The sequence below is a fragment of the Parasteatoda tepidariorum genome, chromosome 10 (assembly GCF_043381705.1).
Source record: "Parasteatoda tepidariorum isolate YZ-2023 chromosome 10, CAS_Ptep_4.0, whole genome shotgun sequence".
NCBI classification, from domain to species: domain Eukaryota; kingdom Metazoa; phylum Arthropoda; class Arachnida; order Araneae; family Theridiidae; genus Parasteatoda; species Parasteatoda tepidariorum.
In genome coordinates this window covers 19,394,808-19,422,086 of record NC_092213.1, presented here as the reverse complement: position 1 = coordinate 19,422,086, position 27,279 = coordinate 19,394,808, and the positions used below count along the sequence as shown (strand labels likewise).

Here is a 27,279-nt window from a genome sequence, read left to right as displayed (position 1 = left end):
ATATAAAAAGTTTTAATTTATTATTTACATTGTGCTTAGACATCAAAAACCAAGTGACGAGACCTCATAATCCTTTATCCGACACCTTTATCGTAGACTTTTAGACTCTTATATCTGATGTATATCTCGGGATCGGGAGGATTTGGGCTCCAAGTTATCCTTTGTATCTCGGGTTCAAGTGGGTTTGAATTAAAGGTCTTTGGACTCCATAAGCGAGCTCAAGCTCATATCTAATGTACAATGCGCAAAATAAAAAACGGACCACCCAGAATAACTTTTGATCAAATAATCGAGTCTTCACGTTCTAAACCTGAATCCTAATGGTTCAAATGGTATAACCTCAAATATGCTCATTAATTCGTGCAGACGATATTTTAAGTTACAAAATCAGACACAAAAACTTACTTTCTCTGAACATACCTTTTTTTCGGCAGATTTAGATTTTTTATCATCAAAGTATATAAAGGGCAGCCGCCGTCTGGGATATATGATTCTGATTAGAATGATATATCCTAACCATTCTGATTAGAATCATATATCTTAACTATTAATATATAACTTACTAGTATATACAGTTAGAGAGCGGTCAAAAGTTTGGTTGCTAATTTTACACTTTGCGTATTTTGCCATATCTCGAAAACTTTTAAGTGAATTGAAAAAATTTTTGCACACAATTATAAAATTCGTCTATCTAAAGATAATTCTGTGCAAAATTTTACTTTTAGTAAATTTTTACTATTTTTATCTGTTTAATAAAAGTCGAAGAATTGTGATGGCATGTCTTCGGATCATCCTCAGGGATGTTTCCCAGACCGTCGCCAATAGCCCATTGTGCAGCTCTAGTGCGACGTAAATGAACAACAACAACATTGGCGATCGAAATGGGCTGCAGGTGGCGTAGAGCAGAACTCTTNCCGGGATGTTTCCCAGACCGTCGCCAATAGCCCATTGTGCAGCTCTAGTGCGACGTAAATGAACAACAACAACATAATAAAAGTCGAAAAAAATGTTGAATTATTAGGTATGCAATTTCTTACATCATTTTAAAGAATGTAATTTTGCATGGCAAAATGAGAAATTTGAGAGAAATCGGTGGAATAGTTCTTGAGTAATTAAATTTTAAAAATGTGATTTTTTAAATTTTTTTTTTTTAATATTGCACTAAAATTGTGACTTTCGTCGAAAGGTGATTGGTGAAATATATTTTCTCGCGAAAACTCACCAATCAGATTCCTTTTTTCTCTGAAAAACGATCGTAAATGCGTAAATCTTATGCAGCGAGAACGACGCTTGACCAAACTTCTCATCTGATTGGTGCAATATCCTATCGCAAGATCGAGTGTGATCAAGTCTTGAAATGAAGAATAACTAATAAGTTTCACTATAACTGTCTTTGTATAGTTCCATATAAACAAAACAAATGGAGGTCAGAAATAAAACCGGTAGATTTTGTACTACATTAAACTCTATTCCTGGAAACATACAGTTATAAAATTTTCTGCATCTTTTCCTGATAAAATTAATGTGAATTCATAACTGCATTAATTTAAAATGAGTCTCAAAAACAGTCTTATTGTACTTTGGGTGTACATAATGTATGTTTTAGGCATTTGGTTCTTTTTATCAGGGTTTCTACTGAAAAGAATAGTTATTCATCAACATAGCAAACTTCCTACCAATTTAGGAGTTGACATCAACTGCAAGAATCTCACTTCATTAAGGGCAGTTGCGTCAGCATCTGAGAAATCAATGATTTACAACGAAACTCATCTGCAACGATTCAATAAAACCGTGATTCTTGTCATCGATGCTCTGCGATATGACTTTGCTTTTCGTGAATCTGGTTCTATGCATAATGAATTTTACTCTGACAAAATGCCAATTTTTAAAAAACTCCTTCAGAATGAAAAAGGTCATGCTATGATTTTCCGAACCATGGCAGACCCTCCCACAACAACTCTGCAAAGGTTGGCAGGTTTGACGACAGGAAGCCTCCCTACATTTGTTGACATTTGTTTTAATTTTGCTAGTTCTGAAATAAAAGAGGACAACCTCATTAGCCAGATGAAGGCTCATGGAAAGAAAATAACATTCATGGGTGATGATACATGGGAAAATATTTTTCCCAATCATTTTGACGTCTCTCACCCATATCCATCCTTTAATGTTAAGGTATGATTCACCCATATGCTTTGTTTAGTGTCTTGGGAAAGTTGTGGGTACCTGCGCCAATATAATTACCATGTGCGAGCAGTATCACATGAGAATCTAATTTTAAAGAAGAAATGTATTTTATTAATAGTTCTGTTTCATTTAACATATCTTACCCATAAAAAGCAAGATCAACTGTCATTGCGTGGTGACTACATAAAATAAGGTAGCCACATAAAAAAATTTCTGACTTACGTCCCTGACTCACCACTGTCTCTTTTTGTCATTTGACGTACATCCTTAATTGCACCCACATAATGTATATAAATACGTGTACCATTGTAACTAGCCTTAATTCTCCCTTCTCCCATTACTTATCAAATCAACTAACAAAGTCAAACTTTAAGAACAAAATAAATGCAAACCAAAATTTCTGTTTCTTTGGAGAACTTTTCTGTCATTCCTGCCATTATTCTATATATAATTTATTTTTATGAGGATAGTGATCTGTGTACAGATCTTGAAATACCTTAATTTGTAATAAATATGTATTGAATAGGGTATTATAAATATGTTTTTCTTTTTTATAGTAGTTCATTAGGTATTAAAATGAGTATAGCAATTTTAAATTGTTAAAACGAAAATATTCCTTTTTAGAATGAATTAACATCATGTGCTTATATTTGTTTTATTATGAAATTATACAATGCTTTTAGTTAGTTATAAAAATATTAATTTTAATTAAATATTTTTTATAATAATTTAGAAACAAAAGTATTATTAAGGTATATACAAAAAGTGGCCTATGGAAAGAAAAAAGTAGCCACAAGTAAAATTTTGTTTCTAGCCACTAGTGGTCACCAGATAAATTTCTGAATTTTGCCCTTTACTTACCTACATCCTTCATTTATGTTCAGTGTTTTCACTACAGCGCGAGAACGCGAGAATCACGCGTATTTTTTTCTTTCCTCGCAATAAAAAATTATTACCGCTAGAAATTCGTGCATTCTATAAATCAATTTCAAAATTTGCCAATTTCTCGCATTTCGGAAAAAGTTTCGAATTACGCCATTTAGAATAAAATCCGTTTCATTTTTTTACCTGGATCTTACATTATTTTCAACATCTGCCCCATTATCTAGCCTTCCTATTTACCAGTATTGTTCAGAAACTTTTTGAACAACAGAACACAACCACGGAACCCCTTTCAGAACACATTTCTCTGCAACCACGTGTTTACCATAGGTAAGGTTTCTTCATGTAAGACGTTCAAATTTTTTATGCACTTATGTAAGATGGACAAATACCTTGTAAAGAAAAAATCTTCTATGATGATGCACCAAAAATATTCAATGCTTTAAAAAATTGAAGACGTTAAAATGTATTATAATTAAAAAAATGATTTTTTTTCAAGAGTTTTTGTGTTTTTTTAGTTTTTAGAAATCTCATTTAACTTTTTAAAATCTCACCCAGTTTTTGAGAAAGGGTGAAAAATTCTCACCCATTTTTTTTCTATGATGAAAANTTTTTTTTATGATGAAAACACTGTATGTTGGAGCTTCTTTTTATTATTAACATCTCTTAACTGTATCCTTAATTTTATATCTATTCTGGTATTGTGCACAGTTTCTGAAAAATATATAAAGCTTATTTTTCTCTAATATTTAGAATTTTAAAAGCCTTAATAATGTTCTTATTTTTTAAATTTTACCAATGAATTATTATCCATTATTGTAAATGCCTATGAATATTGAGGATAAAAATATTTTTTTATTTTCTATTGAATTAGACCAACTAGAATTGAAAACTGAAGTATCAAAAATTTAATACAGTTAACCCACTTAACTTAATACCATTTGATTGCAGCCAAATCTATTCAATTTTAAGCGTGTTATTCTATTAAAAGGGGAATGCATTACTCAATCTTAAATTCTAAATTCTTGAGAAATTTTACTGTTCTAATGGTATTTAATGCATAGCATGGTGTTTTAATTAAATGAACTCAGTTTTATGATTAATAAACAGCCATATTTAAAACTGTATGTTAGTATCATAAAATGTGATTTAAAGTTACATAAAATTTATTCAATGTTAATGTTAAGTATATCCTAGGTACTAAATTTTTTTTATTCCTTCCAAAAGAAAAATCTATAATTGAAGACTGTTTTTATACCTGTTTAATTCTTCAATTTATCAAAATTATATTTTCCCTCTCAGTTTCTACTAAGACTATCTTAACTTGCGTATTTTTTATCAAATATGTTCAGATAGTTTTTATATTCATTATTTATTTATTTTAAATCCTCGAAACTTAGGATATTCGAAGTTGACTTGCTATTTCAGTTTGGGGTTTATTGTTTCCAAGATTGATTGTTTTTTTTCTCCAATTAATTCAAATCACTCCTTTTTGTGCTCAACTTGCAACCAACTCAGAGTTATTCACTGTAGTAAGCAATGATTATTCTATTTAAGAGAACAACACACCGCCCACTAGAACTTTTTCTCATTCAAGCTAATAGCGCTCGAGGAGACCACGAGTCTTGACCTTTAAGAAAGTCACTCTGTACTTTTTATACGTTCTATGTGAAGTAACGTTCTATGTATGAGTGTAGTATATTATGTTTTATGTGTGAGTGGAGTAAGTCAAAGAGAATTAAAATCCCTCGTTCGTTTACTTCAGTGTATAACTGCCAGCAAAATTTAATTCTTCAACTATATCCCTAACACCTGCTTAGAGCATTAATTGAACAAGAAGTCCCTATTGAAGTGATCACCTATTATTTTCTTTTCTGAAAGATGGAAAATCTATTCTATCTGGTAAAACATTTCTTAAAAAGAAAATTTTTCTTTTATTTCAGTACCTCTTCTTTATGCAATTAAGCGAGAACTGGAGAAAACAGATATCCCTTTAAACGTGAAAGTTTGATATTAGTTACATATTAAAGGATTCGGTTCCATTAACTTTTATTCCTATAAGCAGGTTATTCGATTATCCGATATGCATTTAAGTGGAGACAATTGTACTATTAATTTTAAAAAAAATAATTAATTTGGGTAATAATAAAGTTTTTTTATGTTTAAAGTTATCAGGGGTCTGTCTAGGTTTTTCTGAAATGTACCTATTTTGTGAAAATTTAGAAATAATTTGTGAAAAATTAAAAAATCAACACAAAGTATGGATTTATCGTTTCTTAAGGGACAAAATTTTTTTTTTTTAAGAAAAAGTATTTTGTTAAACTACCGTTTATCCTAAAGTTGAATTTGTGAAGGTACCCCTAAACGGTAGTAAATTCGGCCTGGATAGACCCCTGGTTATGTATTATTTTGTTCACTAAAAGTTCATTTTTTTCTTGTAGCAGACCTTATTTCATCAATCAAAGTCCAAATTTAGGATCACAGATAGATCTAACTCTCTAACCAATTCTTTTTCTTTTAATTTCATGCTTATTGAAAAAAAAATTGGAATTATCAGCATATACCATACTGTTTCATCGTACATAATGTTATAGTCAAATATTTCCTCTGATGTCTCTTTTTAAACTTTTTAATTATCCATGTGAAAATCTGGGAGTGAACTGGAGACAGTATGTATAAGAATGGCATACCCTCACTTATAGTTTGATAAAATCCCATTTATTCATCAATTTTACCATTTATTATCAATCGTAATATCTTTTAAAGTTTATTTCTTTGATTTTTTTTACAATATAAATTATTTTATTTAAAGTTTCTCAAAAAGTAAAAGCTCTGTGTTTGTGTATTTCTTACTCATGATAATATATTAGGCATAAAATACCAGACTCACTCCCTCTCCCCAAGAATCCATCACTCTTTTTCTATCCAATATCTTAAAATTAAATAAAAATAAATAATAGGTATCTTATATTTATTTTAGTGTGTATATTTTTTGTAATAACTGTTTTTTTTTTTTTACTAAGTATTAAGTAAAATTGTAAATTTATATGATGTGAAATAGGAAAAACTATATTTAACTTTTAAAATGAAGTTAAGTTTTATTAATGACATTATAATTTACAAAATTTTAAGCTCAATGTAGTCAGAAGCAAAAGATTCAATAACACTTTTTCATGTAATTTTTTTTTTAAATTTAAATGAACATAAAATTTTGACTTTCCCCACCTAAAAATTTACTCCTGTAACTCTGGTGAAAATATAATTAATTTGATGTTTGGTCACATTTTATAGGACTTGGATACAGTGGATGAAGGAATCTTGAAACACCTCTACAAGGAAATAGAGAGTGATGATTCTGATGTGATCATTGCACACTTCTTAGGTGTTGACCATTGTGGACATCGTTATGGACCAACTCATCCAGAAATGAGCCGGAAGCTACGCCAGATGAATAAAGTTGTTGAGTAAGTAAATCATACATACTATTTTTGCATGAAACTATTCTTTGAGGGTAGTAAACCATACAGTTAATTGTTTTTAGTGGTCTAAGTCGTGTTCTAAATGAATAAAACAGTAAATAAGCAGGGCTGTGGTAGCCAAGTGGTTAGAAACTTGGACTCTGGTCCGGAGGGACAGGGGTTTGACTTACAACTTTGCTAAGACCCACCAAGTATACATGATAAACATGTTCGTAAAAGTTATGGAAATGAAAGTCCTGTGGTTGGCCGGAGCAATACCATTAGGTTAAGGGATCTGGAGAAAATTACCTTCCCCTTCAGATTTATGTGTACATTGAAGAAGTGGCCTAACAAGTGAGTGGTGCGGCCACCTATCCCTGGGGTTATGAGCTAAGGTGTATTTTTACCTTTGTTGTGCTTTTTTATCAAACAAAACGTGCACCTTCTTGACTTATTTCGCATAAGGCCAATGGCTGACGAGCTTGACTTGTCCAAGTGTTGTAAGAAAGAACAACGTAAAACATTGTAGTTTGCTGAAATGAATATACTAAAAGTTAAATGAGCACTACTGATTAAATCACTAGATTATAAAATCAACCTTTTTTAAAGCAAATCTGCAGGAGTAGAATCATTACAATATAAAACCATGCTAAAATCGCCTTTTTTAAAACTGTTAGCATCATTTTGCAAACTTTTGTCACATTTTAGAAGTGATCTCTCTCTGCTTTTTCTTGTCTAAAATAAAATAATAAAAATTTTCTATTTTCTAAAGTTTTGAAAGACGTGTAGCATTTAAATAACAAATTCAATTCTACTTCCTTTGAACAAAAATGTTAATGTTACAAATGTTAATTTCATTTCTTAGGAAAATTAAAAGGTATAAGAATTAAAAAAGAAAATTAAAAATAGTGTAAAAATCTTAAGGAATGTAAAGGAATTTAGATGTATTATTGTTGTATGTATTATACGTAAAAAATTTACGAATTATTCAACTCGTCATTCACTAACTCAATCATTCATCATTTATTTTCAATAGATGTCTGAAGAGCACCTGATTTTTTATCATTAACATTAATAAAGCTGTCATTAAATAAAGATGGGGTAGTAATATTTATCAGGTTTTTTTCCATCGTTTTTACCAAAAAACTGGTTTTTCCCTGATAAAAACCAAACCCTGATTCTTAATACAGTTGACGCTCAAAACAAAGGATAGGTTTTTTTTATATCCCTACAAAGCATGTCAATTTATATTTATATGTAATGCATTGAAATACACACCTTATACATCGAAAATTTATTTTAATTGTAAGCGGAAGTGTTATATTTTAACACACTCCAATTGAGCTGTTAGAAAAAATATTTATTGTATAATAAATTAAATGCTTTTAAAAAGCATAATTGGGGGATTTTAATTACTTTTTCAAAAAGGAAAAAAAATATTTGTAAGAAAAATTGATTGAATAAAAGCTATGGACAATGTTACTCATTTTAGAAAATTTGCAGTTTTCTGTGGACTTAGTTTTACCTCCTTCATCATCTTAAGATTTTGATATTTTATCTTTTTATTTTAAAGCTACTCTAGTGTTTAAAAAAATAAATGTAATTTCTACATATATTAATTATATATATTTTTTACTTCACCTATTCACGATATTGCAATTTCATTTCATGTAGCAATTCGAGATATTTTTAATTTCATTTGCTTACCAAATTAACAAATAGGGCTATTGCCACCAACCCAAAAGAAAATGGACAAAAAATGAAAAAATCACATGTCATTTGTTACTTAGTATTTATATATAAATTACATCCTCTAACATTTGAGATTTTTGAAAAAAAGTTTTCGACTGGTAAAGAACTGAAGTAAACATTTTTGAAACAGAGAGAACTTTCAAATGAGTTTATCAAAAGTTAAGAGCATGATTATCTGTTAATCTGACGTTTTATGCTTGTGTTTAAATTTTGTATATGTTGCAACGGACGAAATTCGTGTAATTCTAAATTATTAAAATTCAAATGTATTAATTTTGCTAGTAAAAATACTTTCTGAAACAACAAGAATTCTGTTGTGATTGAAGGGTATGTATAAATGTGACTTATATTTCCTGTTGACTAACTCTTGTATTTTCTAGGCTAGTTGCGAAGAAGATTAAGCAAGATGCAATTTTGCTAGTTTTAGGAGATCATGGAATGACTCAGAGTGGTGACCATGGTGGTGATAGTCTTCAAGAGATAACAACTGCTTTGTTTTTATACAGTCCGTCTTACTTGGGAGATTTTAACATGGTGAGTGTTGTACATTTTCAATGACTTAAGTAATATATACATATCAAATGTAATAGATTTATTATTGATAACACCATGGAATAATTTTTTTGTTACATTTATACAAATGCTTGATCTTGCCGAATTTGGGTGTGAAGATTTCAAATCTGAAATTAGTTATGCTCCTAAAGCTATAGATTTTTTTTTAATGATATCTTAAGTCTATTTTTTGTAAAAATGTACAAGTTTAAAAACTTTATATATGACAAGGGGTCACATAAAACTTGTGAGAAACTTTTAAGGGAGTTTGGGACACATTATCAAGGTTTAAATTCCTTAGGAAACTATGCCCGGAAATGTTGCCATATGCAGCTCAGGGGCGTTTCCCTATTATGAACTGAAATTGTCATTTAAAGAAAAAAATTGTACCTTGGAGAGAGAAAAGTATTGCAGATTAGAAAAGTACCTAAGATCTGTTAAAAAAAAATCTCATGTAAAAAAAAAAAAAACATTCCCCGGTGTAATTATTACTTATTGTTACAATTTCTTCAGTATTCAATTTTGTTGTATAAAATTTAACGTTCATTTGAACGGCAATTGCGTAGATCAAGGTACGTTGCTAGCCAAATTATTACACTTGGTATTTTATTTACTCTTGTTTGGGTGAACGATTATTGAATGCAGCATCATATTGCATCTGTTTCTATAAATTTGCATTATTATTGGTTCTCTTAAAATTTGTATAGATTTTTAAATCCATCATTATAATGGTTTACTTTTTGTCAAACTATGTTGACATTGTTTTTTCTTTGTAAGATGAAATAAATAGCTCCATGTAGTACACAACAGTGTATAATCCACACAGATTGCTGATATCATTTTGCAAATTTTTATATTGCTGAAATTAAAAATACAAAAAAATGATAATGAATTTGTGTTCCGTAAAAAAATTGTTTGGTTTAAAAATGGTATATTTCACATTTATAATAATTTTTTAATAAAATATAGCTGGTTGCAGTAGTTTTTATCGACAAGGTTATGTGGCGATATTATGATTGTATACAAATTTTTACCCATTCATTCATATGGATTCCCATTCATATTACCCATTCATGTAAAGGAGTTTTTTATGTTTTTATTTAAAAAATAAATATTTGTCATTTTTGATTCTTGAATTCATGCCTTTTACTGCTTATGTAAATGTGATTCAAAATTGCATTCAAGTGTTTCAAAATCACACATCAGGATTCATGGTCACTCGATTTAAAAACACATCGTGATTAGCAGTCATATGATTTAAAAACTCACATTGCAATTCGTATTTACACAATTTAAAACTACTAATTACAGGGTGGCCACCCACCTGGAAAACCTTGAAAACCTGGAATTATCAGCGATGTCAATTNAAACTACTAATTATGATTCATATTAACATTATTTAAAATCACACAAAAAGGCAAAAAATGTCTTCAAAATGCAAATGAATGCCATAAAAAATGGGAAAACGCCTTATTGCTTAGGTAAAATTATAAAACTAAAACAGTGTTTTCCCCCTTAAAATTACTTTCTTTCATGTCAAAATATATAATGCAATACCTGTTCTACATTCATTAAAATTTGAAATAATTGTTATGTGCTAAAATATCAACAACAAAAAAATGAAGAAAATATATTTGTTCCTGAGCATTCTTTGTTTGTATTTAAATTTTAGAAAACATAAAAACTTCCAATATTTCTAGATATCAGAATTGCATTGGATTAATATTTTTTTGTTGATGTTTTTAAATATAATTGAGTCTCTTGCCTGAAAAAAAATTTTTATGCCTGAAAATGTTTTTTTTTATCAGCTATTGATGTGATTGATGCATATTTTAAAATTACGGTCTCACTTACTGACATTTAATTTAGAAAGTTTTTGCTCCATTTGTTAATACACTAGAGTTTATGGTTGCTAGTGGTATTACTAATTGCAATATAAACTGTAAAATTATTAGAAAAATCTTGCATTTAATTTAATAAAATGACTCAAAGCCAAGACAAGAGAAAAAAGTAAACTTCAAAAACTTAAAAATATTCTAAAATGCAAAAATTGCCATTAAAAAAATGCCGAAAAATGCAAGTGTCATTAAAATCTGAGCTTTAATTATAATTTAATATAGGTATTTAATTATATTTGGTGTTTCAAATGTATTTTAACTATATTTTTTAATATTTCAGAATGATGATGTGCCAACTATTCAACAAGTGGACATAGTACCCACCCTCTCTCTGTTATTGGGCATTCCTATACCGTATTCCAACATAGGCTCTGCAATAAGTCAAGTATTTACACTGAACTTTAATTTTACATGCTTTCATCCTAAACTGGATTCACTGTTGGGAAAAGCTCTAGCAGGAACAGAAAATATTTTACAAGTGCAAAAGTATGTGCATACCTACAGTAAAGTTTCAGAAGAAATGACAAATTATTTTCTTACCCATCTCAATGATAAAACAAATGAAATCTTACAAGTATGGAATAATATAACCAATGATGTACCTGAAAGTGCTAAAATTCTTATTGATATTTCTGTAAAGTGCAAAGAACTTTTGCAACACATTAGACAGACATGTGAAGAAAAATGGGCCACATTCCATCTCCAGAATATGAGTGCCGGCTTTATCGTGTTGTTTTTTGTTTTTTATCAAACGCTAGAACTCTCTGAAAAAGCTTATTACAGTTTCAAACTACTTGCCGTTTATGGCATATTGGCATTTTTAATGATAGTAATTGTTTATTTGTTTAAAACTGTCGATTATTATTTTATTCCTTGTGTGTTTCTGTTTATGAAATGTTATAGAGTGTTGATAAAATTTTCTACGGATGCTGAATTTGTATCTAATGTGAAAGTGACTAGCATTCCAGCTGCATGTGTGGTCATGTTCTTTATAATGAGTTTTTCCAATAGTTTTGTTGTAAATGAAGATTCAGCTGTCATGTATATTCTCCAATCCATCATAATCTATCGATTTTTCCCACTAGTGGCAGAATTTACCAGAACATGCGTTACTCTGTTCTTCTGCAGAGGTAAAACTGCTAAAAAAAGTCCAAAATGGAATTGGAAAATGTGTATAGCACCTACAGTTTTATTTCTCCTCATACTGACCATAAAATTGGGTTCTGTTTTCTTCAAGTGTCGTGAAGAGCAAGTTCATTGTGAAAATTCTATATTGACACTATCTTTGGAAAAGCTCCATGACAATGAAACATTTAAAGTAATGAGACTTGTGATTTCATGGATATCAGTTATTTCACCTTCTGTGATATTTTTTACTATTTTAAAATATAAATACTCCAACTTTAAAAGACCACAAACAGTGTCTGCCATTGCCATGAACTATGGATCTTGTTTTGTTTGTATAGTGCTATGTTTGAGATGGTGGCTAAACATTCTTCCTTCGAGTGTCGTTGACAGAGTTTTGAAAGGAAATGAGGTAATTATTTTACGTAATTTCATTAGTTTTATGGAAATCACCCTAAATAATTTTAGGTAGCAATGTAGTGTGCCTTATACAACAAAGCACCAGAATATATAAGTACGTTGGGACCAGTGATCCAGCCGACCAAAAATCCAGGTGATTGGACAACTTTAAAAAATGAAATTCTTTTTAGGTAACTTATATATTTTTTTATAATAAGTGTTATGTTGATTTTGCTTTTGCCTTTCTTTAATTTTTTTAACCCGGGAGGACATGGGGGCTCATTTTATGACCCCTTGCATTTCATAAGTTTTGATTCTTAAGAAACTGGACACCTGCTGATCCCTTTTTACTAGCGGCTGAGTTTTCCTTCCTTATCTGCCTTTTGTGAATAATTAGAAGGAATTTACAGCATTTCTCTTTCCTTCATGTCATAAAAAGACCCAACGCATCTTTCGTTTGTTCTACAAACAATTTTATTTCTCAGGACTGGTGAGTTTATTGCGTTATTTGTCTGCAATGTTCATGAAATTTTTGTGGCAATAAGCACAAGAACTGCTTTGTTATCTAACAAAAACCGAGTAATTGAATATAATAACAAAAGGTGTTATCGAACTGTGTTTTAAAATCAAAGACCTTCTTATGCCACTTATTAGTGATCAGCACCAGCAAACATGCGGTTAATTCGCATTTGATTCATGAACTACAAGTTCAAACAGTTTTTGACTGGAATCACTAAAATATTAAAAGCTTTCTCAAAAGGAAGTTTTGAAGAAATTGAGAATTACAGAAACTAATGATTTGAGCCCATTTTTTTTTTCCTTCCAAGGAACATAGAATTTTTGCAGGCAATAACTGTCTCTGAGAAAACAAAATGTAACTAAATATTACTATGCATATTTACATCTGCATTAAAACAATCATATTAATTGAATACAGGGTTGGCAGGTTTTTGACATGTGACAGTTTTTGACGGTTTAAACCATGGTTTAAACCGTCATGTCAAAAACCTATATTCATATGTGAAATTTAATTAATACATAAAATTTATATATTTTTTATAAAAGATTTGTAGAATTAGCCATACAACTTTTATCATGCCCTGCCAGTTCTGATTCAATAGAACGGATGTTTTCCAGTTTTGGACTAATTCATTCGAAACTCCGTAATAGATTAGGAACAGAAAAATGTTCAAAACTAGTTATGTGCTACCGTATGCTGCGAGGAGCAAATGAACTAGACTATTGAATTTTGAATTCAATTTCTGCTTCCATCATTTTCATTTTGATTATGTAGTGTGATGCATGTTCTAATTTTTAAAATTATGTATTTAATTAGGATAATTAAAAAATTTCCGTAATAATTTGTCTAAATATTTCATGGATCAGTGACTGTAATGTTCTTCTGTTTAGTTTGACTTTTGTGATTGGTTGTTAGTTTTTCAGAAAAATCAGTAATTCTGAATTTTAAATCTTCAATATTTTTAAATTCATAGTTAACATAAGACAATACAAATTTAAGTGCTTTCTGTTAAATACACAGAGTAGTTAGTGTTTCAAACAAGTATATTCAGCCTATTCATTTACTATGCTGAAAATTTAGTTTATCCAAATACTTGTGAATTTCATTTTGCTGAATACTATATAGTTTTGTTGAATATCTAAATATTCAGCTGTTGAATAATTACTTCTTGCTTTCAAGATATGCATTATTTGTATTCTTAATACAAGTGGAGAAAAAAAAATTAAGAGATAAAAATTGTTTTAAAATGATAAGTGTAATAATTATAAATAAATATAATAAACAATATGAATTATATTTATCATTATTCACAAATATAACTACTTTTAAATTCAAATTAACATACTGGATAATAAAGATATTCGGTATAACATTAAAATTTTTTTTCATACACTTGTATCAAGTTTGTATTTATACAACATAACTTGTAAGTTCCTTATAAATATTAGTTATATGTTCCTTATATGTCAAAAATGCATAGTAATAAACTTTTAATTTTCTTAAGTATCAAAAAAAAAATTTTTTTTTTCAAAATATAAATATTTAAAAAAATTTTGTGCAAAATTTTTCTGCACATGCATTTGAATATAAATTTCTGAGATTTTAAATCTGTTATTTTACCTTAATTTTAATTAAAAAATATTTTAAAACCTGCTGATTACCTATAGTATAATTAAATTTCAATATAATGCATGGCAACTGTTGGTAGTTTTGAAGTTTATATATTTTCTTGGCAAACTTCAGTTTTTGACGGTTTAACCAGTATTATACCCTTGTCATGTCAAAAACCACTTTTTGACGTCAAAAACCCAACCCTGATTGAATATGAAATAATTATTTATATACTTATTATTTTATAAATAAATATCATCCTTTATTAAATTTTCAGAATAATATTTAAAATTCAAAATTTATTTTAAATATTATTATATATATGAATTTTAAAAATTCATCCCAGACGCTTGAACGTTTGTTCAGGAGGCTCTTGTACTCTCGGGATAACAATACAAATTTTTTGCTGTAATGACAGCAAGACTCTTTTGTGCTTGATCGTTTGTTCAGGAGGCTCTTGTACCCTCGGGGTAACAATACAAATGTTTTGCTGTAATGACAGCAGGACTCTTTTGAGCTTGAACGTTTGTTCAGGAGGCTTTTGTACTCTCGGGATAACAATAAAAATTTTTTGCTGTAATGTCAGCAAGACTCTTTTGTGCCTCAACGTTTGTTCAGGAGGCTCTTGTACTCTCGGGGTAACAATACAAATGTTTTGCTGTAATGACAGCAGGACTCTTTTGAGCTTGAACGTTTGTTCAGAAGGCTCTTGTATTCTCGGGGTAGCAATACAAATTTTTTGTTGTAATGACAGCAAGACTCTTCTGAGATTCTCAGACACACTTTAAACATATCCTATACCTACAAAATTTAATTTAAAAATATCATGTGCAATTCATATAAACTATTTGATTCTACTCCCCTCCTTATTGAAACTGGGCAAACGAATTTGAAATGAGTGATGACAGTGCTCTTTTCAAGAACAATTTTTCAACAGCATTCAGAGAATGAGAAATTCTTTTGAATACGTGGGGCTTGGATCCATTTGAACAATTTAGTCCAGAGGCATCCATATAAATGGTACTCTACTGTATTACTTTTCTTAGAATGCACTGTTATTTTTTTAGAAAATGACCGCAAGAAAAATTTGACAGATTTGGTATTTGATTTGTTTGATAGGATTTAGAAATAAAAATTTCTTTAGACAGCAATTTTATTATTGTAATATGAGTTTTTTTATTTATTAATAAATCACATTTTTTGGAAAAAATATGATTTTTTTAAAGAAATAAAAACTTATAGTTAGACTGAAGGCATACCAGATGCGGAAAAAATATGAAAATGACATTCATAAAGTTTGTGTTTTGTAGCTGTGTCTCTTTTATTGCAGGTCTTTCTAGATCGCAGTGCTTTTCTTATCTCCCTCATCATGTGCGTCCTCACTACTCTATACCCATTCCTGTGTGAGCAACCATGGCAGTTAAAATCAAAAGAGATCTACCATTGCAGTTTCTTGTCTTTGTTGTTGTGCATTGTGCAGTTGTTGCAACTAGTGGCTGGAGATGCTTTATCCTCTGCCATCACTTTAATGAGCTTATCCACTTTATTCTACATCATTCTAGTGAATGCCTCACCTGACTCAGGTAAAAAACAATGTTCTCCATATTTCTAGCTCCAATAAAATAAAAATTAGACAGAACAATGAAACCTCTTGGGAGCGACCACTTTCTGATTAACAGTAAAATTGTCATTATGGAGGTTGATCGTTCTTAGAGGTTAAATATGTTGACTTCGAAATGTTATAGAAGGTACATGATTTTTCGCAAGCAAATTTAATTTTACTTAGTGTCATTTTCAAAAATGTGTTTCGTGTGAAAATGCCTCTTGTAATGGCGTCATGAAAACCAGATTGTCGAATAATATTTAGCGTCAATAAAAATGACCTCTACTGATATAATTATGTGTAAAAACAAATTTACCAATTATGATTGTTGTAAGAACTATTTTAAATAAATGAATAATTGTGTTTTTTTGTATAAGTTTGCGTTTAGTTTTATACCATAAAAATTTTTTTACTATAAAAAATGAGACGTTTGTTTGTTTTAGATACTTCGTTTTTTTCTAAAATAACTTTTTTTTTTCTAATTTAATATTTTACTCTTAAACTAAATCATTGATAGCATCGTCTTTAGTACACTCAGACTGTGACATGAAGTTGATCAAAAGCTCTATCAGAGATGGTCAAAAAGAGCTCTCTAAATAAGATCCACTTAGAACTATTTTGAATACATTTGAATTTACTTATTTCTTTTTGTTAATATTTTATATTTTTTCGTGTATACTTATTTCCCCTTTTTTCGCATTTGGTGTGGAGGTTCGTCCGGTCGCTGGGAGAGGTTTTGATGGTCTTCCCTAAAGGTTTTATTCAACACTAAGTCTTCCCAAGTGGTTGTAAATAGAGGTGGTCTTTCCTAGTGATTTTACTATCACTTTTAAAGTTTTTGAAATGTCTTTTACAATTTATACTGATACAAGATCTGGCAGAAAGACCTCCAGTATTTGTAGCGGGTGCTGTTTGAATTGTATTAGGGATACACAGTGGAGGAGGTATCACTAGATAGTTGTAGTTGTGCTATTTTCATTTGTCACAATGTCATAGCACAGTGGTCTTAGTACATTTCTTGTGGAGAAGTATATTCTTTAATGGTGGCTCTGTGGTTACTACTTAGCTGACATGATTCCATTGCGGGTAGAAAATTATTCCAGTTTGGGTACCAAACTTTAGAGCAGTGATTCTCAACCTTTTTTTTGTGGCGGCACACTTTTCACAATTTCAAAATTTGACGGCACACAATGAAAAAAATTAGTTTAAAAGTTTTTTACTTACCTATAATACACTGTGTTAAATAGTTTGTGATAATAATTTTGAATGTGAAATAAAATAATATGTACTACAAAAGCACATTTATTAAGGGATTAATTACTTCTTTCGACTAATTTTTTATTAGTTAGTAACAGTTTTTTTTGCTAGTTATTAATTGCTAGCTTGTTTTCCATAGTTATCAACTGTTAGTTTTTTTACATTAATAATTATTTTTTGTGATTTCTTGTTAGTTAGTTTTTTGCTAAGTATTAATTGTTAGCTTATTTCTTTTGCTAGTTATCCTTTGTTAATTTGTTTTTATAACTATTAATTGCATAGCTTACTTTAATGATTAGATTTTATTTTCGCTTGGAAGTTAGTATTTAGCTTGTTGTTAATTAATAATTTTAATAGTCATTAAATTTCCTACTAATTTCAAAATTTTTTAAAATTGTGTGTCAAAGAAACACTTCCTTCTTATTTTAACTTATTTTAATATAGTCAGAGACAAGACAATCGTCGCCCACAAAGAGATACTCACGCGGTTAAAGCTTGAAAAAATTATAAAAAGTATATATATAATATTATATATCTATACACTTTTCTTCAGTTTAAACTTTACTTGTAATAAAAAAAGCAATATAATTTTTATTGTCTCATTTCTAATATTTGGTGGCACATTTTAAGAATTTGGCGGCACACAAAAGTGCCGCGGCACAGTGGTTGAGAATCACTGCTTTAGAGCAATAAGTTCTGTACTGAAAAAAAAATTGCTTTGCCATTCCACCAGACATGATATGCATAGTAAGATAAAAAAATAAAGTATCTGCACATGCAATCCAAAAGTATCTGCAAGCTCATAATATTTTTTAAGTACAGAATGATTTTTTTACATTTCAAAGATGACAAAAAACATTTAACTATTTAACATATTTATTTATTCCTGACAAAAATATATATATATGCACATTAACATTAGGAACATTAGAGAAAGATTAATATAAATAGTTATTAACAGAAATAAAATTGAAGAACTGTATTCATATTTAGTAATTATTACAATATTAAGAATTAAGTAATATTGATAATTTTGCTCCCGTAATTCTTCAATGCGAAATCCATATTTAACATTTTGTATCAAACTGGGGCAATTGTATTCCATTTTTATTAAAAAACGAAATTGCATTAAAAGAATTCCTACTATCATCTTAATTGTTCATTTCGTTGTAAAGCGATAGTCCTGGCCAGTTGTTTGCTCATCCGCTAACGATGGCATCATTAAATTTTTGGGCTAAATGAGCGGTTTTATCGTTTCTCTTCAGTAGCAGCATGCATACAACTGAACAACTTTCTTCTAAATTGCATAGTCGTCTGCTTTTCGTCTGCTTTTTATTTTATTTTTTTCCCTGCAAACTTTTTTTTGCACGGATTATTTAATTACAATAAATATTGAAAAAAGCATCTGCAAAATTGCAGAATCTCTGCCAATGTATCCGCCACAGCGTTCGTCTATATTGTCCAACTATGATACAACAAACTATGCACAACTTCCGGGAAAGGCTTTCTGTCATTTATGGAACATGACTTATAAAACCAAGTAATGAAGAATTCATACAACTTCAACTATTTTACAAAGTATACACTATTTTACAAAGTATTTTTTTTTCTGTATTGTTTTTATTTTTTGTAACTGCATTTTGAAATACGAGAGGTTTTTTTGTCGAACCCTTTACATACATGGCTTTTAAGGGATGGTAAACTTCAATTCATGTCTATTAGTAAAAACTAGTTCCAGTTTCAACCTAAAATTACATTGGTTTTGATGCTTTTGCATCAACTTTTATAAAATAGTGATTTGTCATATTTCCAAACAATTTTTAACCTTGCTTGAATACCATTTTATGGCCTCCAATGTGTAAGCTTTCGTATCATCATTTTTGACTTATTTTTTAAACTTCAATATTGATGTCTGTGATTAAAGAATGTCCTGTATATTTATTCATAATGATCTACATTAGTGATCTTATCTATATAAATGTTAAAAAAATTTATTTCTTTGTTTAAAATGAATAATTAAATTTTCATTCATTAATGGTTTCAGAAAACTGGATTTGGACAGATACCATTATTTGCTTTTTCTTATCCCGGTTTTGGTTTTATGCAAGTGCNAATTAGTTCTAATTTGTTTAAAATGAATAATTAAATTTTCATTCATTAATCATTTTCATTCATTAATTGGTTTCAGAAAACTGGATTTGGACAGATACCATTATTTGCTTTTTCTTATCCCGGTTTTGGTTTTATGCAAGTGCACAACAATCTACAATCACAACTATTTCGTGGGAGCCTGCATTTCTCTTTACTCACAAAGAAATTTACAGCTATATTTTATCCGGTGCTTTAGTGACTGTGAATACCTTTTCATCGTACATCTTTCATGGATTGATGCTTCCGCTTCTTTTAACCTGCACAGAATCATCCATCTTTACCTCTGCCTCTCTGTTAAGGCTACATATGAGATATATATTTTTGTTTGGTTTTAAAGTAAGTTATTACATTTCTAACTGTTCATATTTCAAATTCAATTTAATATACACATAGCTGCCAACTCTACTGAATTTAATTAAAATTCTTCTGGTTTTTGTACATTTTAGAAAATTCCCTAAAATTAAATAAAAAAAAAAAACCTATTGAAGTTGAATTTTTGTACAAATTATTGCTTGCTTGGATATTTAAATAAGTATTACTAATACATAATGAAGCAAACCACATTTATAGAAATCAGTTCCAAGCTTTTTTTGCTCTAAAATTTTCAATTTATTTTTATTCAGAACTTTTTTTTGAATTGATTCAAAAAAACAAAATTTTTTTTTACTATCTTTGATGAATTAAATGCCTATTAATATTCTAAATTATGAGTAAACATTATACATAACTTTTCAAGTATGTTTAATGTCAATTATAACTGGAAAATATTGCAGTTTTTCTATTTTGATGACTATAAAAAGCTCTAAAATTCCCTATGTGTAAAATATTTGGTACATTATGCAACAATTATCATGAAATTTATATTATTTCGTAAAATCTACTAGACTTTTTCCTATCTGTTGGCAGCTATGTATACATTTTCTTATTGCACTTATTTGTGTCTAGGTTCCAAATTAGCTAATTTTTAATTATTTGGTGTTTTTAGTGCATGCAGTATGGATTTCAAATCATGAAACTCCTTATCACAAAATTCTGAAACTTACAAAAAAAATTAACTATGCATTTTCTATTATATATTCTATCAGTCAAAATTTTATTTTTAAAATCATTAATGTTGTGAATCATTTTACATAAAATCAGTTTTTGTTCATAATTGACTTTAGGGAATTCTATGAACATTAACTATTGTATCCAATTCACCTGAAAGTTACTGTTAAAAAAAAATGAGAAAAATTAATTTAAAAAAATTGTGATTACTCTAACAGTGTACAAATTTTAGCAAGGGTGCATTGGTACCCACTGGCAATTTTTAATTAGGTAAGATTATGCAAATAATCGACAAATTATACAAAGTGACAACTCAAAGTACAAGTTATAAGTACAAATTACAAGTTATTGCTTGCTCAACCAAAAAACATTACTCCTCATGTTTTAAACTTTTTAGGCTAAGGTTTCTAAACATACATATATTAATAAAGAAAATATTTGTGCAGTTTTTAACGGTATGTTCAAGATTTATGTCAAATTGACACCTTTATTAGTGTTATAATGGGGTTTCTTTACTATATGTAACTATCATTAGGGCTGCAAGTTTGTCGCGGGAAAAAAAAACCCAAATTCGCGGGAAGTTTTGAAAATTACACAAATTCTAAACATAAATATACATAATCTATAATCATTAATCATATAAATTCTAAACATAAATTATATAAATGATGCAAAAGACAGAAATTGCGCAAATAATAAAAAAGGCTTAAAAATATATAACAAAAGTATTTCTGTGATTTTCGAGCAATATTAATATTTTTATTTAAATGAACAGAATTTTGGTACAAATTATTGTACATTGTCAGATTATTCTCATTTATCCTTTGTCTTTCATCACTTAATACATTTTTGTACTTAGAAAACGATCTTTCTGCGTCAACGCTGTTTTTAGCCACCGACAAATTTCGAATTGCCACTTTTGGAGCGCTCGGTCTTTGATTTCCAAGACTCGATTAATTTTCCTTCACCAACGCGCAATTCCTTGACCGTTGCTTCGTAAGAAGTAATTGCTGTGAAAACTCAAACATCCTAGATTCAAACTACTAGTTACAAGTCCCTACTAACTACTATTCCCCCCCTTCATCTAAGAAACTGATCCATATTTAAGAAATCACAAGAAGCCGCATAGGAAAAGTTAACTGGATATGTAGAAAGGCAGTAGAAATGTCATTGCCCAGTGCAATAGCATGTATAACAATTTTTCTGTCAAAGATTTGATTTATAACATTTTCCTTCTTTTGTGATTCCAATTTCTTTTGTACTCTTACTGACTTCAGGAAGGTAATTACCCTCCCTAAGTGTAGAAAGACCACCTTAGTTGACAAGATTGTGATTATCTCTTATCTCTGAACTATTTTCATGTCATTTTGCTATTGATTCACTCCCCTAAATATCTAATCAATTTTACATGTTCAATTTAAGGTTCAGAAAAATAAAAAATTCTGTTTAATAAAAATAATAAATAAAAAATGAAGAAAAAAAAAATTAAGCAATTTTCGCTCAAGTCAAGACATATTGAGAAATTCGCGGATTTTAGGAAAAAAGATGACATTTTCGCGGAAATTCGCGCCGCGACAAACCTGCAGCCCTAACTATCATCTATGATCACAAAAATTCACCCTTAGGGCGCTTTTTCATTACACGACACGATACCGACAAAATCGGACGATAAATGTGTGAACGACAATGTCGTTGCCGGATCGTTCAAGCAATTGTTTTTTCACTTGTCCGATATCGTTCGCCCTAGAAGTCGAAATTCTTGTTCATTCAATGTTTTGAGCTTGAATGAGCAGTTGCTTGTGTTCTGTTGTGATTTTTTTTTCTGCAAACTTTAAATATGCCGGATGATAATCGTCGTCTCAAACTTCTTACTTTATTTTAGAAGAAAAAAGCTAGCAGTGCAGAAACGTTTTTGTTGCACGAACTGGTACTTGCGTATTAACGCCACCGCAGCTACAGATTTGGCTGTTTTTAAGTGCTGCCGATCTACACCTAAACTTTTTGCGACAAATCATGAAATAAAACACTTTATTTAAAATCTAAAAATTCAAAACACTTTATTTAAAATCAAAGTAGTCAATCGGATTTCGGTGGAAAATGGGCCGATATAGAGTTTAACATATATTCAAAACAGTCTATTTTCTTTCATCAGATGCTGTCGCCATATCGTCGCTTTAAAACTAAACCGTAGAAACTCAAAAAAAATCGAAAAATGAGATATTTAGGTCATTTTGTGTAAAAAAAAATCACCCTTTTAGAGAAACAACGTGTTATCTTCATAGTTCCATAAAATTAATTTAGAGAGCAGATAAATCGTTATAGCATTGGCGTGATTCGCCATCTTAGTTTTAGGGAATAGTATAGCAGTGTGCCAATTGCAACAAAACCTTGGAGGAGATAACGTTGCTTTGAAACTAAACCGTGGTAACTCAAAAAAGGAGAGCGATTTTTTTCCTACATTATTGTACGTCAAAATTTGAAATGAAATATGTAATATTCGGGAGGATATTTTGAAGAATATCGTTGTATTTTGAAATAACTCTCCACTTTTAATAAAAGTTTTAGAGAAAAGTGATGCAATTGCATACAATAAGTTAAGGTACTTTGCAATAAGTTAAGGTACTTTGAGTTAACTCAAAGTACCTTAACTTATTTCGAAGTTACCACAAAATTAGAGATGCTGCAAGGATCTGGCCTGGTTCATTGAAAAATGTAAAGAAACAGGTTTTTTTTAAAGTAAACTATTTTGTAATAGTCGCCATAGCTTTGAGTCAACCTGCGGTGGAAGTTCCTGAAAAGTTAGAAATCGCTCTCCTGAGAAACTTGCAGTTTTTAGTTACCACGGTTTAGTTTTCAAAGTGACGATATGAACTCTGATAAATAAGATTCCAAATGATGTCTCGCTGTCCCCCTATGTCTTTTGTTCCTCCATTTAGCACTGCCCCTTATTCTCTCAACTGTTTGTGTATTATGAACTCCTGTATCAGGATTAATAAAATGAATACAATAACCTACTTGCTAAGGTATTTGTATTTATGATAAACCTTAGCAAAAAAGAATTCTTCTATTCTCTTTGTTTGATAACCTTTCCAACTGTCAGAATAAATTGTGCAACCATCTAAGCCCCACTTGCTTATCACACTGTCTTAAATTACATTTCCAAAACGTACGTTTACCAAAGTAAAGTTTCATGTCATGGGAATTGGTAAATTTTCGTTTTTTTTTTTTTTATTAAAATATTTCGTTACTGAAAAAATAAAATTGCATCTTGTTCTGTTTATGGCAAATCCCAAAGATGCATTTTCGTAGCCCTAAAAAATGGCGCCAAAAATCGGCAAACAAGGCAACAAGGAATCCAAAAGATAACTGCTTGCGAAAACGGGGCTGCTGTGTGCGAACAACAGGACTGCTCGTTATTGGCGCATTAGTACAACTTCTGCAACAACGTAAGTACCCACGAAATGAATGAGACAAGATATGTTGAAGAAGATTTTTATGTGCTTTTCCATAAGCTGCAAAAAGTCCCAAATAATTTTTTTTAATTACGTCCGAATGAGAGAAACCAAGAACAAGAGTGATGTTAATGAGGAATAATTTTTATATGGCTTTTGAGTTGGCGTCTGGTCGCTAATTTATGTCTGTAATCACTTAACATTACTTAAATTATTTAAATGTTAGTATTAAGTATTAGTCTTAAGTATGTTATTCTTTAAGTATTAACGTTTTTTTTTTAATCGAATTAAAATATTAGTTTCATTTAGAATAATCTTTTTAGATGATTTTTTAAGCGAGTTTTACCAAATTTATCTTATGAAGCCGCTCTATCATGTTTCAAAAAAAATGTTTCAGCTAAATCAGAGAACAGACTTTTTATTATTCAATCAAGCAGAAACCTGTAGTTAGATTGAGTTCTGTTTGAAATACATAAGGGTCTTTATTTGCCTTCTTCTCAAATCAGTACTATTATAAAAAATATTATCTCTTCATTGAAGCATATAATGCATTTATAAAAATTTTCAATAAAACTTTTATGATTGTTCAAGTCTTTCAACCTCATTATAATGCAAAAAATGCAATATCATAAAATTAAAAATTTATAACCAGACATGAGAATAAGTTATATGAAACTTTTATTTTCGAATTTTACATTTGACATGATCAAATAAACGATTAAAATTTATTAAAAAAATAAAATAATGATACCAAAAGAAGAGATAAAACAGGAAAGATCACAACAGCTAATAAAATCGCCACGATTTGAGGAGAAACTTGCTTGCCTAACCGACATTTGATTCCGACAAACGATATCGCCTCGTCGGATACGACATAATCGTTATCGTATCGGTAAGTGAAAAAGCGCTCCGTTGCTGACCATGTATTTTACTTGACCCTATGTCGTTCGCCGACAATCGGATCCGTTTTGTCGTTATCGTGTCGTGTAATGAAAAAGCGCCCTTATGACGATTTCGAGAATTTTAACTTAACTAATTTTTAAGTTAAAATTCCTTTCACTAATCCAAAATTGTACTATAGGATTTAGTTTTTAAAAAGTGATCATTAATAAACAAATAATACGGAATTTTGTTTGAATTTTTCTTTAATGGTATAATACTTGGTTATTATTCAAGTTTAGCATTTTGATCTACAATTATATTTTAATTTTTTAAGGTTTTTTTTCAGTACTATTTCACTAAGGAAAAAAAAACCTACTCAATTTTAGTAATTAAAACATTATTTTAAACTCTTTGCTTTTATTTTAAATTATTTTGCATACAAGAATTGTCAGGATTTAAAAATGGTTAAATATTTTTAATATTTAAAAATTATCAAACAAAATAATTTAGAAAAGTAAAAATCAGTAAAATCGCAATTTTACTGATTTTTATCTTTCCAATAAACATTCCATGAAAAATTTCAAGTTGTATTTATTGAAATTTAATTAGTTCTAATTTCGCTTCTTAATTCTCTAAAATCATCTAAATTAGTGCACTTTTAAAAAATGATTTAAAAAAAAAGCACTTATTGCATTTCATGATTTTTTTTAGCGTTATAATTTTTTTTTTCTTCTTTTGCAAAATTCTTTGTGATTTAAAATGGTTAAACAAAATTTTTTTTCTATAATATATTAGGTCAGTAGCTTAAACATTATCATAAGCTTTCAGTTCCTCGTACAATTTAGGTTTTAGTAAAATATTTACAAAATGAAAGTCAAACTTCTTAAAACTTAATTTTGGAGTATATATGCAGTATAATTCAAGAAATTTTTAAAAAAAATTATATTTCAACTATAACTCAATTAATAATTATAACTAATTTTAAGTTACTATTTCAATTATCATTTCTATGTAAATGATCAGCATTTTTTCCTTTCTAAATTGGATCTTAGCATGAAAAAATTACTTATATTAACATGATGCAAAAATTTCATTAAATGTCTCTGAACATTTTGTTTCGCATATTTTGTTTAAATTCATTAACTTTTAATTGAGATAGAAGTGCTTTATTTTCTCTTTTCGAAAATGAAGTTTTTTTCTTTACCTTGTAGGTTTTCACAATTCATTAAAACACAATGCATTTGGCATATCGTCGGTTCATAGCGTATGAAAGCGCCAATCATTTTACATGTTTGCTGAAATACTTGTGGGTTCGTATAAGTGTCTGCTGATCTGGATTCAGTGAAATTCTTGCACTCTCATGTGCAACTTTGCTGCATTTTGCAAGATATTCTCAATTTCAGGCTTCATTTTCCACCCTCTGAAATCGGACTGAAAAATATCTCGATCAATATCAATGGTGGCTGATATAATCAAGGAAAGAGTTCTTGCTCAGAAAGTAGTTATTTTATCATGATCATGTGAAGTCCGTGAAAATTATTTTCCATTTTGTTAATGTATATAGTGCTTAAAAAGTACTTAAAAAAAGGTGCTTATTTTTTGTTAAAAGATTTGGCTATGCACCCTGATAGAGGTCAGATAGTTGGTAATCAGTAATTTTGGAATCACATGTAGAATGTATTGTGAATTCTTTTGAAATTTAGTTACAAAAGTTCTGTTTTCAATCTTAAGTTTTCATTCTTTTGCACAGTCTTTATTTTCTAATGGATTATTTGCATTTATATTGGCAGAGTCTAGTAACTCAAAAGCCCATTGTTTTTCTTTTCAAAATCTAATTAGAAATCTTTTCCTTTGAAAAATATTGTTTCTTTTACTTATTTTTTTTTTAATTAAAATTTTTAACCAAGATTTTTCAGTAAAGTTCTGTTACTATTCATGTGCTAAGATTTAGAATATATTTACTACTATAAAAAAAGTTAACATTAAAGTATATTTAAGATTTTGAGCTGTAAATATTCCAGATCAATCTTTACACATATATTTATCATCTAATATATTTATAAAAGGCTTCTGTGTAATTTATAGTATGCATATAAGTAATAACTTCCTTACAAAAATGAATGCTAGTTTGAAAAAAAATATGATGCCCTGTTTTGTGCAAAGTATTCTCTATTATCCTAGGAAATGCTTAATAAACCTGTGCTCTTATCATTCGTGTTTTTACTTTTTATAGCTGATAGGAACTGTGTGGGCTGCTTTTATCCTTCGTCGTCACTTGATGGTTTGGAAGATATTTTCTCCAAAGCTTATCTTTGAAGTCATCACATTATTTATCTCTATGATATCTGTTGCTATTGGACATCTTTTCCTGAAGAAAGTTGCATCACATTATCACAGACTTATTAGATTGAATCTCAGCCATGTTTTTGAATCAAAAGATCAGTGAGAGAGACATCAAAAGATGTGTTCCACTATGCACAAAATAAAAAACAAGTCTCCCAAAGAA

At 29.4% G+C, this 27,279-nt stretch overlaps 1 protein-coding gene across 1 annotated transcript; it reads left to right on the top strand.

Moving 5' to 3' along the window:
• The first annotated feature begins 1,370 nt into the window (after positions 1 to 1,370).
• On the top strand, positions 1,371 to 27,279 carry LOC107447813 (GPI ethanolamine phosphate transferase 3). Its single transcript, XM_043053949.2, has 7 exons — positions 1,371 to 2,172; positions 6,358 to 6,530; positions 8,657 to 8,810; positions 11,007 to 12,263; positions 15,712 to 15,964; positions 19,430 to 19,728; positions 27,007 to 27,279. The coding sequence occupies exons 1-7, from the start codon at positions 1,552 to 1,554 to the stop codon at positions 27,217 to 27,219; spliced, it is 2,970 nt and encodes a 989-aa protein (XP_042909883.1). The 5' UTR covers positions 1,371 to 1,551; the 3' UTR covers positions 27,220 to 27,279.